At 41.5% G+C, this 20,999-nt stretch overlaps 1 protein-coding gene across 1 annotated transcript in view; it reads left to right on the forward strand.

Moving 5' to 3' along the window:
* Positions 1-673: 673 nt before the first annotated feature.
* The window catches only part of tmprss2.12 (transmembrane serine protease 2 gene 12), a 33,480-nt gene continuing 13,154 nt past the window's right edge, over positions 674-20,999 (forward strand). Inside the window, exons 1-6 of the mRNA XM_031896540.1 lie at positions 674-990; positions 7,702-7,760; positions 13,519-13,768; positions 16,579-16,665; positions 17,434-17,547; positions 19,444-19,573. Coding sequence (XP_031752400.1) covers positions 7,746-7,760; positions 13,519-13,768; positions 16,579-16,665; positions 17,434-17,547; positions 19,444-19,573 — 596 coding nt within the window. The 5' untranslated portion in view covers positions 674-990; positions 7,702-7,745. The remainder of the gene's footprint in view (positions 991-7,701; positions 7,761-13,518; positions 13,769-16,578; positions 16,666-17,433; positions 17,548-19,443; positions 19,574-20,999) is intronic.

Raw genomic sequence — 20,999 nt, forward strand, 5'->3', positions numbered from 1 at the left:
AACAAGCCAAGGCACACATACATGCTAGGCCCCATCAGCCAATGAATGGACAAAGTTCTTTAACTCCTGCACTACTTCCTGTCAGGTGATCTCTGAGGGAGGACAAAGACCAGCACAAAATGTTGGCCCAAGGATAGCAACCAGGCAGTGGTTTGAATGAGAGACAAGAATATGAACAGGAAAGGGCCTAAACAGAGAGATGAGGAATAAAAAGTAAGAATAAAAATAAAATAAAAAATAAAAAATGTGTAATATGTAACACTAATGGGCTTGTTTTTTTGTTTTTATTGTGAAAAAACCAAACCCCATGATAGATCTCCTCCTGTTAGCAGCACCAACCCGGGGTAAAGGGTAAGCGATTAGTAGGAAACTACACCAGCCCGGGGTATCAGCCTTGGGTAGCTGTGAACGAGCAATCCTTTTCCTTCTTCTGTCTTCGTACCACCAACCCAGGGTATAAGGTAAGTAATTACAATCACCGGGGGGTACCTCATTTTTTGCACCCCCCTCCCCAAGTGATTTTACCTTTCCTTCACCTTTAGAACCTTACATATCGTCACTTTTAATGGCCCATCCCTTTCCTCCACCTCTAGAACAAACACCTTTTGTTATTGTGGAACACTACGCACAACATTGCGTATGGGAACCGACCAGCTAAAGTCTATACACTATACACTGCTCTCCAACTCAGGAAATGTATTCTAAGCTGCATTGTTCTAAATGTAGAAGTACCAAAGACTCTCTGGTTTATCCAGTTTTAATACCATCGCACCTCATTGAAAGAACTGCTGCAGATGCTTTCAGAAAGGAATGCTCCGCTGGTGACAGGTGTAATGGAGGGGGTTCTACGGTCTGTGTAGGGTGTTACGCAGATGAAGGCGTTGGGAGCGAGATGGAGGAGTAACACCAGAGCTCAGCTGGATATTGCTCTGAAATTTGGAGTATCGTTGAAGGAAGAAGGGGTTATCAGAAGAAGTATTACTACTCCAGGTAATCCAGTGGTTATTCTAGGGGGTTAACAACAGAGGCAGTAGACCCAACAGGGCAATATAGGGCTGGGGGAGGAGATCCAAACTGGATTAAGATTTAAGAAGGAAATATTCCATGAAATTTCTATCAACAGAGTACAGGTATAGGACGCGTTATCCTGAATGCTTGGGACCTAGGGTATTCCGGATAAGGGGTCTTTCCGTAATTTCTTCATATCTTAAGTCTACTAAAAAAATCAATAAATCATTAATTAAACCCAATAGGATTATTCTGCCCCCAATAAGGGGTAATTATATCTTAGTTGGGATCAAGTACAGGTACTGTTTTATTATTACAGAGAAAAGGGAATCATTTAACCATTAAATAAACCCAATAGGGCTGTTCTGCCCCAATAAGGGGTAATTATATCTTAGTTGGGATCAAGTACAGGTACTGTTTTATTCTTACAGAGAAAAGGGAATCATTTAACCATTAAATAAACCCAATAGGGCTGTTCTGCCCCCAATAAGGGGTAATTATATCTTAGTTGGGATCAAGTACAGGTACTGTTTTATTCTTACAGAGAAAAGGGAATCATTTAACCATGAAATAAACCCAATAGGGCTGTTCTGCCCCCAATAAGGGGTAATTATATCTTAGTTGGGATCAAGTACAGGTACTGTTTTATTCTTACAGAGAAAAGGGAATCATTTAACCATGAAATAAACCCAATAGGGCTGTTCTGCCCCCAATAAGGGGTAATTATATCTTAGTTGGGATCAAGTACAGGTACTGTTTTATTATTACAGAGAAAAGGGAATCATTTAACCATTAAATAAACCCAATAGGGCTGTTCTGCCCCCAATAAGGGGTAATTATATCTTAGTTGGGATCAAGTACAGGTACTGTTTTATTCTTACAGAGAAAAGGGAATCATTTAACCATTAAATAAACCCAATAGGGCTGTTCTGCCCCAATAAGGGGTAATTATATCTTAGTTGGGATCAAGTACAGGTACTGTTTTATTATTACAGAGAAAAGGGAATGATTTAACCATTAAATAAACCCAAAAGGGCTGTTCTGCCCCCAAAAAGGGGTAATTATATCTTAGTTGGGATCAAGTACAGGTACTGTTTTATTATTACAGAGAAAAGGGAATCATTTAACCATTAAATAAACCCAATAGGACTGTTCTGCCCCCAATAAGGGGTAATTATATCTTAGTTGGGATCAAGTACAGGTACTGTTTTATTATTACAGAGAAAAGGGAATGATTTAACCATTAAATAAACCCAAAAGGGCTGTTCTGCCCCCAAAAAGGGGTAATTATATCTTAGTTGGGATCAAGTACAGGTACTGTTTTATTATTACAGAGAAAAGGGAATGATTTAACCATTAAATAAACCCAATAGGGCTGTTCTGCCCCCAATAAGGGGTAATTTAAGGTTATGTAAGTACTAAAACACTATAGGGTTGATTCACTAAAGTGCGTTAAAACGAGCGCTATTTATAGCATGTGTTGAAAATTTTATCGCGTCTAATTTTTTGGCGTTTTAACGCACGATTCACTAAAAGCATACTTGCGTTAATTTAGACGCAATATGCTTCTTACGTTATTTGAGTCGCAAAGACTATTTTTGTGCGGTATTTGGCGGAACAAGCGCTAATCAACGCATCGCGCACAAATAGTTGCAAAAAAATGCACGCCATATTAGCCATACAACAGAGAAAGAAAAGACACAGTTTTCTGGCACACCTGTATAGTTTCTAAAATATAACCTTTAATTTAATTCATTGGCTAAAAACCTTAAGATTAAAATGAACAAAAAAGGAAAGATTTAAAATACAAAGACACACGTCCTAGATCTGTAACATGTATTGAACTTCAATACTCAGCCAGTAATTGGCAACTTTGTTGCTTATTTATCCATGTTGCTCTCTCATATTACAATATCTATTTCAAGCAACATATGTAGCAGTTATTGGAAAACCTTATTCCTCTCACTTATGACTCACAACGGATTTTTAGTGAGACTGGGCACGATCCTTAGGTAAGTATTAGTGTGAGTTATTTACACCTGATTTTAAATTTCAAATAAAGGAATAAAGGTACGTACCCCAATATGACTCATTTATTTATTTGAGAATACGATCTTTATTGACTCTACTGGGTACTTCGTACTGGTAAGTATATAATAATACCTTCATTCCATAGAACAGCATTGGTATATTTTACTGTTCCCCTGAAGAACACCAACCCACGCCAATACAGCGAACATCCACAACGGCCGGGAGAGGAAGCCTTACATCGGTGTATGTTTTGCCAATTCCTTATTCTACATGGCCTCCCCCCTCCTGGACAAATCAATCCCGCGAATAGTGTTTTAAAACAGGGGAATCATTTCACCGAGAAGCTATGCAGGCAAATTGCCTATGAGGAATTGTTGGGGCAATAGGGAATTTTTAACCTACGTACTCGGACGCTAAATTGTGATGTTTGCGTACGCAGTTCTATTGTTATAATCCTTGTGCTCGATCGTAATATTCCCTCTCCATAGGGAAATTATAATCACTACCACATTCTAACTACACACACATGATTAACCCTAGGGTCCCAGTCAGGGGAAATTGTACTTGCCTCCACATTACTGGGCATGTACTATTAGTAATTAACCTTTTATGAGCTCCCGGACTGGAACAGTGCCCCTGCTTATTACTTCAAGATCTACCTGTCAGTACCGGTCTAATAATTTCACGGTCAGCATATCTAGTCTGCTCACTTATCCACTGAAAATTCAGAGACGGGATACCTGTGCCTACCACCTCGGATCGTTTACCTCGGCATCAGGTTAACCCCTCAGCACTAACCAATCACTGTCAACATTACTTCCGATAAACACACTCCCCTACGATTCCTGCCATTCGGCGTGCCGCAACTATAAGACGGAACCTGTGCCTACTATTACCAATCAGTACCTCGGCATCGGGTTACCGTCCATTAAACTAAATCCGCAAAATACATCGAACGCCTGTGTCAGGTTTGTTACCCCCCAATATCAAATTGCCGCGTTGCAAAATCTACTGTGCCTACTACTCAATTGCCATTACCTCGGCACAGAGATAAGCAGATCTAGAATATCAATACCCAATTCGTGCCTATTTTGGAGACAGAATAACTACCCTCCAAGGTTAGATTTCCAAATTAACAAAGTCTAATGTGCCTACTACTCAATTTCTATTACCTCGGCACATAAATGTACAGATCTAGGTTGTGAACGCCTTCACATGGCAATTGAGTAGTAGGCACAGTAGATTTTGCAACGCGGCAATTTGATATTGGGGGGTAACAAACCTGACACAGGCGTTCGATGTATTTTGCGGATTTAGTTTAATGGACGGTAACCCGATGCCGAGGTACTGATTGGTAATAGTAGGCACAGGTTCCGTCTTATAGTTGCGGCACGCCGAATGGCAGGAATCGTAGGGGAGTGTGTTTATCGGAAGTAATGTTGACAGTGATTGGTTAGTGCTGAGGGGTTAACCTGATGCCGAGGTAAACGATCCGAGGTGGTAGGCACAGGTATCCCGTCTCCGAATTTTCAGTGGATAAGTGAGCAGACTAGATATGCTGACCGTGAAATTATTAGACCGGTACTGACAGGTAGATCTTGAAGTAATAAGCAGGGGCACTGTTCCAGTCCGGGAGCTCATAAAAGGTTAATTACTAATAGTACATGCCCAGTAATGTGGAGGCAAGTACAATTTCCCCTGACTGGGACCCTAGGGTTAATCATGTGTGTGTAGTTAGAATGTGGTAGTGATTATAATTTCCCTATGGAGAGGGAATATTACGATCGAGCACAAGGATTATAACAATAGAACTGCGTACGCAAACATCACAATTTAGCGTCCGAGTACGTAGGTTAAAAATTCCCTATTGCCCCAACAATTCCTCATAGGCAATTTGCCTGCATAGCTTCTCGGTGAAATGATTCCCCTGTTTTAAAACACTATTCGCGGGATTGATTTGTCCAGGAGGGGGGAGGCCATGTAGAATAAGGAATTGGCAAAACATACACCGATGTAAGGCTTCCTCTCCCGGCCGTTGTGGATGTTCGCTGTATTGGCGTGGGTTGGTGTTCTTCAGGGGAACAGTAAAATATACCAATGCTGTTCTATGGAATGAAGGTATTATTATATACTTACCAGTACGAAGTACCCAGTAGAGTCAATAAAGATCGTATTCTCAAATAAATAAATGAGTCATATTGGGGTACGTACCTTTATTCCTTTATTTGAAATTTAAAATCAGGTGTAAATAACTCACACTAATACTTACCTAAGGATCGTGCCCAGTCTCACTAAAAATCCGTTGTGAGTCATAAGTGAGAGGAATAAGGTTTTCCAATAACTGCTACATATGTTGCTTGAAATAGATATTGTAATATGAGAGAGCAACATGGATAAATAAGCAACAAAGTTGCCAATTACTGGCTGAGTATTGAAGTTCAATACATGTTACAGATCTAGGACGTGTGTCTTTGTATTTTAAATCTTTCCTTTTTTGTTCATTTTAATCTTAAGGTTTTTAGCCAATGAATTAAATTAAAGGTTATATTTTAGAAACTATACAGGTGTGCCAGAAAACTGTGTCTTTTCTTTCTCTGTTGTATATCAATTATATTACACAGTGCGCACCCTGTACGATAAACTAGGGTAGTGCGAGGTTTCATTATTTATAGACAGATATTAGCCATACACGCCATTACTTTCGTAAAACTACTGTTCTGAAAATGCCCATTTCCCTGCAAACTGGCGGCTGCATCACTCTGGGGCCAACACAGACTGAATAAATCCCACTGCAAAGTCCTTATTGTGTTGCCAAAAGCTCATTAACTGTACTTTTCTATAATTACCAACTGCCCCAAGTAGGGGTTAATTTTCGCACAGACTAATGCGATATTTAGCGCATCTAAGTGTTTGTGAATCATGCGTTAGTGTTATTTCTGCGCGCAATTTAATGCAATGCGGTTGCACGTAAATTAACGCACGCGATATGCGACCTAACGCATGCGATAATACTTTAGCGAATCGCACGGTTTATTTGTGCTACCTGCATCCCTAGCAACACCCGGTGCCATTATACTTGTACAGCTATGGGACCTATTACCCAGAACTCTCAGGACCTTGGGTTTACCAGATAATGGGTCATTCTATAATTTGGATCTCCATACCTTAAGGATCCTACACCTGTAATTGGTGCTTCTGTGCTCCCTTATGCCTACCCCTTGATGGATATTCTGCCCTAGGCACACATAGCAGAAGTTACATTCTTACTTCCCAGACTCACCCATTTGCAGAGACAAAGGCCCCTTACGCTAACACTAAAGAATGCCGTATTTTTAGTTCAATGAAACATCGCTGACTAAATGCTAATGTTTGATTTTCCATAGACGCCTTTAAAAGGTCGACTTTCTTTAGATTTAAAACAGGTCAATGAATCCTCAACATCCCATAAATTTAAAGTTACAGTCTATTATCACTTTCTCGCCTGAGCATTAAGGTCATTATGGCTTCAGCACTGTGACTTACCCCTGACTCTCTCTGCACGTGCAGTGAAAGATGTCACAAAAAGTCACATGATTTTTAAGGATTCGGTTTGGCCAGGAGCATGGAATCAGTTGAATCCAAATTCGGCCGAAAAGGCCTAATCTTGCCCGAATCCCCAACCGAATCCTGGATTCAGTGCATCCCTAAAGATAAGTAACAGTAACAATAAAATTGTAGCCTCACAGAGCAATAGTTTTTGGCTGCCGGGGTCAGTGTTTTGGGCCCCTCCAGGCTCTTTCTCAAGCTCACCAATCATCTGCTATATCAGACCACCCATAGTCACAGGCAAATAGTTTCACTATTAAAGGAAAACTACACCCCCAGAATGAATACGTAACCAACAGACAGTTTATATTATGTTAAGTGGCCTATTAAAGAATCTCCCCAAACTGGAATATATATATCAGTAAATATTGCCCTTTTACATCCTTTCCCTTGAGCCGCCATTTAGTGATGGGCTGTGTGCTCCCTCAGAGATCAGCTGACAGGAAGTGATGCAGCTCTAACTGTAACAGGAAATAGTGTGGGAGTAACAGGCAGAACTCTGCCCATTCATTGGCTGATGGGGCCTAGCATGTATGTGTGCCTTGGCTTGTTTGTGTGCACTGTGACTCCTATGATCCCAGGGGGCGGCCCTTAGTGCTTAAAATGGCAGTTTCCTATTTAGGATTACCCAATGGCACATACTACTAAAAAAAAGTATATTTATATGAAAATGGTTTATTTAGATGAAGCAGGGCTTTACATATGAGCTGTTTATGCAATATATTTTTATAGAGACCTACATTGTTTGGGGGTATAGTTTCCCTTTCACCTTAAGGATCAAAGCTTATGCTCCAGGCTCCCAGCACATCTACAACATCCCCTTATAGGAACAGGAACTTTCCACACTACCCCTGGGCCAATTGGGAAACCTCCCTCCCATAGAGCAGAGGGTACAAACAAGGGACTTCCTGAATAGCAGGGGAAGTTAACCCTTAGGGCCCCCTATAACAGCTCAACTTAGAGAGAAAATGTGAAACTAAACCAATATCAAAAGTCCAAGTGCCAAGAGTAGACGAGAAACAAATAGTCACCCAGATTTCAGCACTAAAACTGATAATATTATCTGCTTTTTTTCAGGTGCTGAGTATATTAAAAACCATTATCACTGCTGAATTGCTGGAATGGAGTTTGATGCGGTATGTCTATTACTTCTTTCTATCGTTCTAGAAACATTATAATGGTATTTAACTGTATTAAACTTCATGGGTTAATTTTTTAAAAACGACACTATGGTCACATTATATTCAATAGTCTTAAAGGTGAACTAAACCCTAAAAATGATTATGAATAAAAATGCCATAGTTTATATACTGTACTTACTGCAACAGCCAAAAGTTTCAGCATCTCAACAGCAGCAATGATCCAGGACTTCAAACTTGTCACAGGAGCTCCCCATCTTGGAAAGTGTCAGTGACACGCACATGCTCAGTGGGCTCTGGGTGGCTGTTGAGAAGCTGAGCTTAGGGGTCACAAATTATCAAGCAGAAATCGAGGTTGTCCTGTCATATAAACGGATGCCACAGGGCTGATTATTACATTCTGATGCTAATTGCACTGGTTTCTGGGCTGCCATGTAGTAATTATCTGTATTAATTACTAATCAGCCTTATATTGGGACATTTATATTCTATATATACAGTATATTGTGCCATTTATATTCTATTTATACAGTATATTGTGACATTTATATTCTATATATACAGGATAGTGTGACATTTATATTGTATATATACAGTATATAGTGAGTGGGTCCCTAAGCTCAGGTTATACTGTGACATTTATATTCTATATATACAGTATATAGTGACATTTATATTCTATATATACAGTATATTGGGACATTTATATTCTATATGTACAGTATAGTGTGACATTTATATTCTATATATACAGTATAGTGTGCCATTTATATTCTATATATACAGTATAGTGTGACATGTATATTCTATATATACAGTATACTGTGACATTTATATTCTATATATACAGTATATTGTGCATTTATATTCTATATATACAGTATAGTGTGCATTTATATTCTATATGTACAGTATAGTGTGACATGTATATTCTATATATACAGTATATTGTGCATTTATATTCTATATATACAGTATAGTGTGACATTTATATTCTATATATACAGTATAGTGTGACATTTATATTCTATATATACAGTATATTGTGCATTTATATTCTATATTTACAGTATACTGTGACATTTATATTCTATATATACAGTACAGGTATGGGCCCCATTATCCGGAATGCACGGGACCAAGGGTATTCCGGATAAGGGGTCTTTCCGTAATTTGGATCTTTATACCTTAAGTCTGCTAAAAAATCAATAAAACATTAATTAAACCCAATAGGACTGTTCTGCCCCAATAAGGGGTAATTATATCTTAGTTGGGATCAAGTACAGGAAAACAAATAATAAAGCCTCTACTCTAAATAGTATTTATAACAAAGTAAATGTAAACGAATAACAAATTGAAGCCCCAAACAAATCAAAACCCGTACCAAATAAATATAAAGGTCTGGGTGTGAACACCCCAGACCTAGCGCAGTTGTGAGGAAACTCTAGGGGGCCCCAATGGAAATTTGTAATTAATGCAGAATCAGAAAAAGCTCACCAGAGTCCACAGTTGGTCCGGGTGCTCAGGGCCCCGAACCCGTAGCTGAAGGGAGAAGTTATATCATATACAGTTGAGCTCCAAACATCTCCGGACACGACATGCTGCTAAAACCAGGTCTTTATTGTTCCATCTAAAAACTGGACGCCTGACCCGTTTCGTGCGCGCACGCACTTACTCATAGGCATTTATATTCTATATGTACAGTATAGTGGGGCATTTATATTCTATATATACAGTATATTGTGCATTTATTTTCTATATATACAGTATATTGTGCCATTTATATTCTATATATACAGTATATTGTGCATTTATTTTCTATATATACAGTATATTGTGACATTTATATTCTATATATACAGTATAGTGTGACATTTATATTCTATATATACAGTATATTGTGCATTTATTTTCTATATATACAGTATATTGTGACATTTATATTCTATATATACAGTATAGTGTGACATTTATATTCTATATATACAGTATAGTGTGCCATTTATATTCTATATATACAGTATATTGTGCATTTATATTCTATATATACAGTATATTGTGCATTTATTTTCTATATATACAGTATAGTGTGCATTTATATTCTATATATACAGTATAGTGTGACATTTATATTCTATATATACAGTATATTGTGCATTTATTTTCTATATATACAGTATATTGTGACATTTATATTCTATATATACAGTATAGTGTGACATTTATATTCTATATATACAGTATATTGTGAATTTATATTCTATATATACAGTATAGTGTGCATTTATATTCTATATATACAGTATATTGTGCATTTATATTCTATATATACAGTATAGTGGGACATTTATATTCTATATGTACAGTATAGTTTGACATTTATATTCTATATATACAGTATATTGTGCATTTATATTCTATATATACAGTATATTGTGCATTTATATTCTATATATACAGTATATTGTGCATTTATATTCTATATATACAGTATATTGTGAGTGGGCCATGAGCATGTCCTGGGAATCAGCAGTAAACACAATGGGGGGCTACTGGGGCATCTTTGGGGGCACAGATCTTCCCTGCTAAAGGGACTGTGGGGCCTTGGGCTGGTACAGAAACCCTAACATAATGTACAACATTTGTACATTCTGCTCTTCTTCTTTAGTTCTCCTTTAATCCTTCATTATACTGTCCCACTGACTGTCCCCCATAGTTTCCCAACCAAATTTGAAAAAGAACTTAATTGCAGAAACAAGAGAATTCACCAGTGACAATGCTACTTTCAAACAATGAAATTGGCATTCCCTAAGCCTTAATAACATGTTAAAGTGTGCTGGGAATTGTAGTCTAGCAACGACTGAAAAGTGTATCTGAAAAAAAGCAGACTACCCCCATACTAACCCCTTCCTAATCTCCTTGTTGGAGCCTGTGGCTGCTCTACTAACTTCCCTTATCCTACCTGTTACTCCTAGGGATATATTTATCATGCTGTGTAGTGGGGATATTGCTAACTGTTGAAATCTAATTGCTGATTGGTTGCCCTGGGCAAGATCACTTTTAATGTTTTACTCCACTTTTTTCAGAGCATGATAAATATACCCCCTAGAGAGCTATTATAGAACTTCTAACACTTATGTCACCTACTGGGACCTACCGCCATGCAAGGCCCTTCAACTGTACTTGATCCCAACTAAGATATAATTACCCCTTATTGGGGGCAGAACAATCCTATTGGGTTTATTTAATGGTTAAATGATTCACTTTTCTCTGTAATAATAAAACAGTACCTGTACTTGATCCCAACTAAGATATAATTACCCCTTATTGGGGGCAGAACAGCCCTATTGGGTTTATTTAATGGTTAAATGATTCCCTTTTCTCTGTAATAATAAAACAGTACCTGTACTTGATCCCAACTAAGATATAATTACCCCTTATTGGGGGCAGAACAGCCCTATTGGGTATATTTAATGGTTAAATGATTCCCTTTCCCAACATTCCCCGGCAGGGCATTCCCCAACCTCACTGCCCTCACCGTGAGGAACCCCCTACCCAACATCCCCCGGCAGGGCATTCCCCAACCCCACTGCCCTCACCGTGAGGATCCCCCTACCCAACATCCCCCGGCAGGGCATTGCCCAACCCCACTGCCTTCACCGTGAGGAACCCCCTACCCAACATCCCCCGGCAGGGCATTCCCCAACCTCACTGCCCTCACCGTGAGGAACCCCCTACCCAACATCCCCCGGCAGGGCATTCCCCAACCCCACTGCCCTCACCGTGAGGATCCCCCTACTCAACATCCCCCGGCAGGGCATTCCCCAACCCCCTCACTGCCCTCACCGTGAGGAACTCCCTACCCAACATGCCCCGGCAGGGCATTCCCCAACCCCCTCACTGCCCTCACCGTGAGGAACCCCCTACCCAACATCCCCCGGCAGGGCATTCCCCAACCCCCTCACTGCCCTCACCGTGAGGAACCCCCTACCCAACATCCCCCGGCAGGGCATTCCCCAACCCCACTGCCCTCACCGTGAGGAACCCCCTACCCAACATCCCCCGGCAGGGCATTCCCCAACCCCACTACCCTCACCGTGAGGATCCCCCTACCCAACATCCCCTGGCAGGCATTCCCCAACCTCACTGCCCTCACCGTGAGGAACCGCCTACCCAACATCCCCCGGCAGGGCATTCCCCAACCCCCTCACTGCCCTCACCATGAGGAACCCCCTACCCAACATCCCCCGGCAGGGCATTCCCCAACCCCCTCACTGCCCTCACCGTGAGGAACCCCCTACCCAACATCCCCCGGCAGGGCATTCCCCAACCCACTCACTGCCCCCACCGTGAGGAACCCCCTACCCAACATCCCCCGGCAGGGCATTCTCCAACCCCCTCACTGCCCTCACTGTGAGGAACCCCCTAGTTACCCAACATCCCCCAGCAGGGCATTCCCCAACCCCCTCACTGCCCTCACCGTGAGGAACCCCCTACCCAACATCCCCCGGCAGGGCATTCCCCAACCTCACTGCCCTCACCGTGAGGAACCCCCTACCCAACATCCCCCGGCAGGGCATTCCCCAACCCCACTGCCCTCACCGTGAGGATCCCCCTACCCAACATCCCCCGGCAGGGCATTCCCCAACCCCCTCACTGCCCTCACCGTGAGGAACCTCCTACCCAACATCCCCCGGCAGGGCATTCCCCAACCTCACTGCCCTCACCATGAGGAACCCCCTACCCAACATCCCCCGGCAGGGCATTCCCCAACCCCCTCACTGCCCTCACCGTGAGGAACCCCCTACCCAACATCCCCCGGCAGGGCATTCCCCAACCTCACTGCCCTCACCGTGAGGAACCCCCTACCCAACATCCCCCGGCAGGGCATTCCCCAACCCCCTCACTGCCCTCACCGTGAGGAACCCCCTACCCAACATCCCCCGGCAGGGCATTCCCCAACTCCCTCACTGCCCTCACCGTGAGGAACCCCCTACCCAACATCCCCCGGCAGGGCATTCCCCAACCCCCTCACTGCCCTCACCGTGAGGAACCCCCTACGCTGCTTCAAATGTAAGTTCCCTTCCTCTAATCTAAAGGGGGGGCCTCTGGTGCGTTGATCGTTTTTATGGGAAAAAAAAACACCCCTCCAACTGCCTATAATCCCCTCTAATGTACTTGTACAGAGTAATCATGTCCCCTCGCAAGCGCCTCTTTTCCAGAGAAAACAACCCCAACCCTGACAGTCTCACCTCATAGTTTAAATCTTCCATCCCCTTAACCAGTTTAGTTGCACGTCTCTGCACTCTCTCCAGCTCATTAATATCCTTCTTAAGGACTGGAGCCCAAAACTGCCCCCATACTCACGGTGAGGCCTTACCAGGGACCTATAAAGGGGCAAAATTATGTTCTCATCCCTTGAGTCAATGCCCTTTTTATACAAGACAGCACTTTATTTGCTTTAGTAGCCACAGAATGACACTGCCTGGCATTAGACAACTTGTTATCAACAAAAACCCCTAGATCCTTCTCCATTAAGGATCCCCCCCAACAAACTACCATTGAGTAGATAGTTTGCGTAACTATTTAGATAGTGATTTGAGTAAACTCGAAACTTTCATATGAACAATTCAAGCATTATCATGACATTTTATAAATACAACAATGATGGAGTTTAATTTTAATGCATACCATGTTGAGTTTATACGACTTTGAAGGTGTCTTTCTCATCATCGCTTGTTCCCTTGCAATACAGCACGACCCTCCGGCATATTCCGATATCCATCATCATGACCCTCCCCATTACCATGAACCTGCAATGCACTGTGAGCCTCCACCATATTGTGAACATGAAGATGCCCCTCATCATCATAACGTTCCCCACTACCCAGAACCCATACCACACAATGTATATGAAGCCAGTCCAGAATCCAGCCCACAGTACGTCCCTGAAGTGCCTTCACGGTCAGTGGCTGCACATAAAAATGGTGCATTGTGTAATGCAAGTAAGTACTTCTTCTTGGCACCTCCAGCCAACCATTCACTCTCAGCAACAAATATGTCTTCCCCATATGTATCTAAGGTCTGAGGCACTGTGGCCACCAACCAGCCCCCAATACACTTTCTTCACTGGGGAGACAGCTCTAAAGGGAGCTACACAAAATGAATATGGATTAATGGGCTCATTTTCTATACTGAGGTGCCGAGGTCAACACATTTTTTATGTACAAGAATGGGATCCATTAAAGGAACAGTAACAACAAAAAAATGAAAGTGTTTTAAAGTAATTAAAATATAATGTACAGTTGCCCTGCGCTGGTAAAACTGGTAAGTTTTCAACAGAAACGCTACTATAGTTTATATAAATGAGCTGCTATGTCAACACGGGGGCAGCCATTGAAGCTGGGGAAAAGGAGAAAAGGCACAGGCACATATCAGATAACAGATAAGCTTTGTAGAATATAATGGGGTTTTATCTGTTATCTGCTAAGTAACCTGTGCCTTTTCTCCTGTAAATGGCTGCCCCCGTGGCTACACAGAAGCTTTATTATATAAACTATAGTAGTCTTTCTAAGGAAAACACACCAGTTGTACCAGTACAGGGCAGCATTACATTATATAGTAATTACTTTTATACACTTTCATTTTTTGGTGTTACTGTCCCTTTAACCCGTTAACCAGGAAGCTCTGAATTACAGGAAGGCCATCTCCCATAGACTCCATTTTAATCAAACTCTAATTTTTAAAAATGATTCCTTTTTCTCTGTAATAATAAAAAAGTACCTGTACTTGATCCCAACTAAGATATAATTACCCCTTATTGGGGGCAGAACAGTCCTATTGGGTTTATTTAATGGTTAAATGATTCCCTTTTCTCTGTAATAATAAAACAGTACCTGTACTTGATCCCAACTAAGATATAATTACCCCTTATTGGGGCAGAACAGCCCTATTGGGTTTATTTAATGGTTAAATGATTCCCTTTTCTCTGTAATAATAAAACAGTACCTGTACTTGATCCCAACTAAGATATAATTACCCCTTATTGGGGGCAGAACAGCCCTATTGGGTTTATTTCATGGTTAAATGATTCCCTTTTCTCTGTAATAATAAAACAGTACCTGTACTTGATCCCAACTAAGATATAATTACCCCTTATTGGGGGCAGAACAAGCCTATTGGGTTTATTTCATGGTTAAATGATTCCCTTTTCTCTGTAATAATAAAACAGTACCTGTACTTGATCCCAACTAAGATATAATTACCCCTTATTGGGGCAGAACAGCCCTATTGGGTTTATTTAATGGTTAAATGATTCCCTTTTCTCTGTAATAATAAAACAGTACCTGTACTTGATCCCAACTAAGATATAATTACCCCTTATTGGGGGCAGAACAAGCCTATTGGGTTTATTTCATGGTTAAATGATTCCCTTTTCTCTGTAATAATAAAACAGTACCTGTACTTGATCCCAACTAAGATATAATTACCCCTTATTGGGGGCAGAACAGCCCTATTGGGTTTATTTAATGGTTAAATGATTCCCTTTTCTCTGTAATAATAAAACAGTACCTGTACTTGATCCCAACTAAGATATAATTACCCCTTATTGGGGCAGAACAGCCCTATTGGGTTTATTTCATGGTTAAATGATTCCCTTTTCTCTGTAATAATAAAACAGTACCTGTACTTGATCCCAACTAAGATATAATTACCCCTTATTGGGGCAGAACAGCCCTATTGGGTTTATTTAATGTTTACATGATTCTTTAGTAGATTTAAGCTTTTTTACTGCCAACGACGTATGGGATACGTCGTGGCAGTAAAAGGGCTTAAATGCCAACGACATGTCCCATACGTCGTTGCCATTTAAAGGTTTCTCTCTGCATCGGCGGCATGTGCCGCCGCTGCAGAGAGTTTCTAGAGATGACAGCCCCCCTTTGCAATGAGCCAGGGGGGCTGCCATGTGGGTCCTGCAACACGATCGTCGCAGGACCCTCCAGGAAGCAGCAGACGTGATTGCATCACGTCTGCTGCTTCCTGCATTTAAAATTTTTTTTAAATTTTGATAAAAACCAGTAACTTTAGGAAAGCATTGCGACTTGATAGTTTTGAGTAGACAGGCAGTTGTGCCTATTCTGTATTCCCCACAACCTTGAAATCTAAAGTATGCAGCTTTCTGGAGCAGTGCTTTGGGAATTTGGTAATGTACTGCTGGGAGTTTTTGACCTATACAAGTGAGAAATCTCCATAAAACTAAATATATTTGGTATTGGCACGTTCAGGAGACATGGGACTTTCCAAATCAGTTGTATATTCGTGCATAAAATAACTTTTGTTTCTAGTATGTGTGTTTATATTATGGAACATTTGATTTTTTTTTGCATTTCTAGACATTTAGAAGCCTATATCTTGTTACAGAATTGGAATTACACAAAAATTCTACCATATTTTGAAAGCTTAGGTTATTCTGAAAAAAACAATATATTGTTTTCCTGGGTAAACTAAAAGTCCCCCCGAGGAAAGGCCCCTAAAGTGAAACAGTGCAAAATGTTCAAAAACTGTCTGGCAATACAAGTTCCGCTTTGACCAAAATGGCTGGCAGTAAAAGGGTTAAAACCCCAGGTCCTGAGCATTTGGATAACAGGTCCTATATCTGAACAAAACTTTTACACACAGTGAGTCTCTCTGTTCTGGACACAGATGCTGCTAAGTTATAGCAAGTTAGGGAATCCTGAGCCCAGCCTCTGAGAACTAGAGGGATATTTAGCAGGAATATTTCAATTGATTGAATAGTCATTTTGTTTCTTTTTAGGGAGCAGAAAGATTTCACGCATTAGCGCAGCCCTCTGTGTCCTTATTGCTGCAATAATCATTATTGCTGTACTGAGTTGGCATTTCGGTAAGTCTAAATTTATTAATAAAATACCTTATTTCTGTGCTGCTACATACACTTGATATAAGATGAGGAATAATAGAAGTTAAAGTAGAAGTGTTGAATGTTATATTCTTATGCAGGTTTCTCCCATATTAGCAGGGTTTATATCCCCTTTAAATGCGTCTCCCCCAAACTAATTGTATGAATTTAGCAACCTCTAGTGGACGCTGGTGGAATGTACATCCTATGGCAGGGGTGGGCAAACTTTTTGGCTCACGGGCCACATTTACTTACCCCCGGGCCAGGGCGGCCAGGGCCAGGCCAGCATTATGCCCCCTTAGTCTGTTTAATTCCGGCCCGCCAATGACACCAAGTCTCGTGTGATGAGAATTGGCGTCGGCGGCGGGCCGGATTAAAAAGGCCAAGGGGCCGGATGTGGCCCGCGGGCCGTAGTTTGCCCACCCCTGTCCTATGGGAACTCTTAATTGACACCAAATCAATGGATCATGTAATCCATACATGCGTTTCCCTTGCTTTTTCCCTAAGGCCTTTTGGTTCCATCAAACTAAAGCCATAGACACAGGCAAGGATACACTTAGGGGCATATTTATTACAGCGTGTAAGCCAACATCACTGCCAATATCAATTACATTTGAACGGTCACATAAAAAGTTGGAAAACAAAAGATCTGATTGGTTGCTCGGGGCAACATCACCAGTGATGTTGACTTACACACTATAATAAATATACCCCTAAGGAAATAACCTCCCCTTTGCTACTTTCCTTTCATAGGAACAGCAACAAAATGTCAGGCGAGCTGCGGGTCCTCCTCAAACTGTGTCCTCGTATCCCAGTGGTGCGATGGAGTAAAGCACTGTCCAAATGGAGAAGATGAAAGTAGCTGCCGTGAGTTCTTTGAATTTAGAACCTTTATCACCGAGCGCTGTCTGTCTGTTTATTAGAACGCAATGGGGCATTACGGTGCCACAACGGGAGGGAAACATGGCAGAGAAGCTTCAATATTGATAGAATTACAGAGAAATCTACTGAACTTTGGACCAATCCCATGAGTTGGCCCATGATCAGCAACAGCCTCTTATACAGCAGGGATCCTCAAACTACGGCACGCCGGACGGATCCGGCCCCCCAGGTTAATTTACCCGGCCCCTGCTGCGTCCTCACCCCTGGCAAGGGACTCAGCGGGGAGTGGGACAGGGGAGCTGGGAAGACGGAGAGAGCGGGGAGAGCTGCAAGATGGAGGACTGAGTGGGCAGCGAGAGGGAGGATGGACGGAGCGCGGGAGCGTGATTGGCGGGGGTGGAAGAGAGAGGACGCAGCGGGAGGGGGGACTGTAAGAGAGAGAATGCAGGAGTGGGCCATAGTTTGCCGTGGGGGAGCTGGTCCTGCCCGTCAATAGTCTGAGGGACCATGAACTGGCCCCTTGCTTAAGAAGTTTGAGGACCCCTGATATACAGTGTCGGACTGGGGGGTGCAGGGCCCACTGGTGCCCGGCAGGGGCCCCCACCGCGCCCCACTAACCCCGCAGGGGCCCCTGCCACCCGGCCAACATCCCCTGAACACGAGTAAGTGAAATGCATCAGGGGAGGACATCAGGTCTGGCCCGCCGGTGCCCACCGGGTTTTTAACCGGTATCCCAACAGCCCAGTCCGACCCGGCCTATATACAAGCTCGACATATAACCCACAAGCTCTGTTTTTTGCATTGACTGTATTATATGAAGGTTGAGTGAATTATAGTAGGTCTTTTTTCTGTGTGTTAAATATGAAAAACTGGATGCACAAATATTTTTAGAATATTCCAGCAGGTTGGACTGTTGCCTTTTTTTATTATTTAAAAAATTTTTTTTTATTTCTTATCATTATACCAAGCTGATATATTGTATTGCAAAAAGTGTTCCCTAGCCCATAAATCCAGACCAACCAACTAGAGATGTAGCGAACTGTTCGCCGGCGAACAAATTCGCGCGAACATCGGGTGTTCGCGAACACGTATGTTCGCGAACTTTCAGCTTTCGCAGTTTGGGTTCGCGCCGCGTTTTTTATCATCGCAAAAGTATTGTACAATACGCCGCACAAGTCACACATGGCGTTTTTCCGCAAATCCCGTTTTCATGGTGTTTAGCGCGACATAACAAAAAAGCCGCGTATTTTTGCTAGAATAGCTTGCGTTTTTTGCGCAACTCTGTGCCAACAACGTATTTTTCAGAGACATTTTTGCCCTTGATCCCCCTCCTGCATGTCACTGTCCAGGTCGTGGCACCCTTTAAACAACTGTAAAATCAGTTTTCTGGCCAGAAATGGCTTTTCTAGGTTTTAATGTTCGCCTTCCCATTGAAGTCTATGGGGTTCGCAAAGTTCGCGAATATTCGTGGGTTTTGGCGTAAGTTCGCGAACATGTTCGGGAACTTTTTTTTTAGGTTCGCTACATCCTTACAACCAACCAGATGATTGCTTTCATTCTACTAACTACAATAGACCCATAAGAGATAACTGCTGATTGGTTGCTGTTAGTTTCAACTAAGGAAGCACCAAATCCAGGATTCGGAATTCTACGACGATTCATCCTTTTCCAGCAGGATTTGGATTCAGCTAAATCCATGTGCTTGGCTGAACCAAATCCAAATCCTCAAAGTCACGAGGCATTTCAAGCAGTTGAACGTTTTTGCGATTTACTGCATCTGTGGTTACAACAGGCAAACATTTCATGCATTTACTAACTGCCGTCTTAATCTTTTTCTCATGCAACATCCAATGAATATTAACTTTAAGTTTCCTCCTCCAGTTCGGATGTATGGACCAAACTTCCAGCTGCAGGCCTATTCAGCAAGTAAAGCAACATGGCTGCCAGTGTGCGCAGATAACTGGGGCGATTCCATTGGAAGAACAGCTTGCCAGGACATTGGATACAGCTCGTAAGCAATCGTTCCTTAGTAAATGTCTTCCCTGCCCATATATGCAAAAATATCGTCCATTATTTTGCCCATTCAGGCCCCCTGTGTTGTAAACCTTGTAAGATAATTAAACATGGCTGATACACTACTGAGTCAATCAATGCCACTAAGAACCCTATTCCGATTCCCTATTCCTATTATGAAGAATTAAAGTGCAATAGGCAGGGAATTTGATACTTATAACTGGGAGGGAAGGAAAGGAATGAAGATAAGGGGAATGGGTTTGTTACCCTTTAAACACAATCCAACCACTTTGGGATTTATTTATTTTTAGTACCAGATGCAACTTTGTTTAAGGTTTCCCATTGTACGTACTGTAGCATTTTATTAAATTCATCCTTGCATCGTGGTTAATAGATAACATCTTTTTCTTATTTTACCAGTGATCATTTTTACTTGTTCGTGAGTGTTTTTACATATTTTTTTCACATTTATTTGAAAATATTTTTTTTCTGATTGCACTGTAGACAATAGGCTTTTGTTTATCAGAGAATCAGAACAAAAAGACATGATTTCAAGCACACAAAAACAGAATCAGTACAGGTATGGGACCTTTTATCCAGAATGCTCGGGACCTGAGGTTTTCCGGATCAGGGATCTTTCCGTAATTTGGATCTCCATACCTTAAGTCAGCTAAAAAATTGTTTAAACATAAAATAAACCCAATAGAATTGTTTTGCCCCCAATAAGGGGTAATTATATCTTAGTTGGGATCAAGTACAGGTACTGTTTTATTATTACAGAGAAAAGGGAATCATTTAACCATTAAATAAACCCAATAGGGCTGTTCTGCCCCCAATAAGGGGTAATTATATCTTAGTTGGGATCAAGTACAGGTACTGTTTTATTATTACAGAGAAAAGGGAATCATTTAACCATTAAATAAACCCAATAGGGCTGTTCTGCCCCAATAAGGGGTAATTATATCTTAGTTGGGATCAAGTACAGGTACTGTTTTATTATTACAGAGAAAAGGGAATCATTTAACCATTAAATAATCCCAATAGGCCTGTTCTGCCCCCAATAAGGGGTAATTATATCTTAGTTGGGATCAAGTACAGGTACTGTTTTATTATTACAGAGAAAAGGGAATCATTTAACCATGAAATAAACCCAATAGGATTGTTCTGCCCCCAATAAGGGGTAATTATATCTTAGTTGGGATCAAGTACAGGTACTGTTTTATTATTACAGAGAAAAGGGAATCATTTAACCATTAAATAAACCCAATAGGATTGTTCTGCCCCAATAAGGGGTAATTATATCTTAGTTGGGATCAAGTACAGGTACTGTTTTATTATTACAGAGAAAAGGGAATCATTTAACCATTAAATAAACCCAATAGGGCTGTTCTGCCCCAATAAGGGGTAATTATATCTTAGTTGGG

This window comes from Xenopus tropicalis, chromosome 2, assembly GCF_000004195.4.
Source record: "Xenopus tropicalis strain Nigerian chromosome 2, UCB_Xtro_10.0, whole genome shotgun sequence".
In the NCBI taxonomy this organism is placed as follows: Eukaryota; Metazoa; Chordata; class Amphibia; order Anura; family Pipidae; genus Xenopus; species Xenopus tropicalis.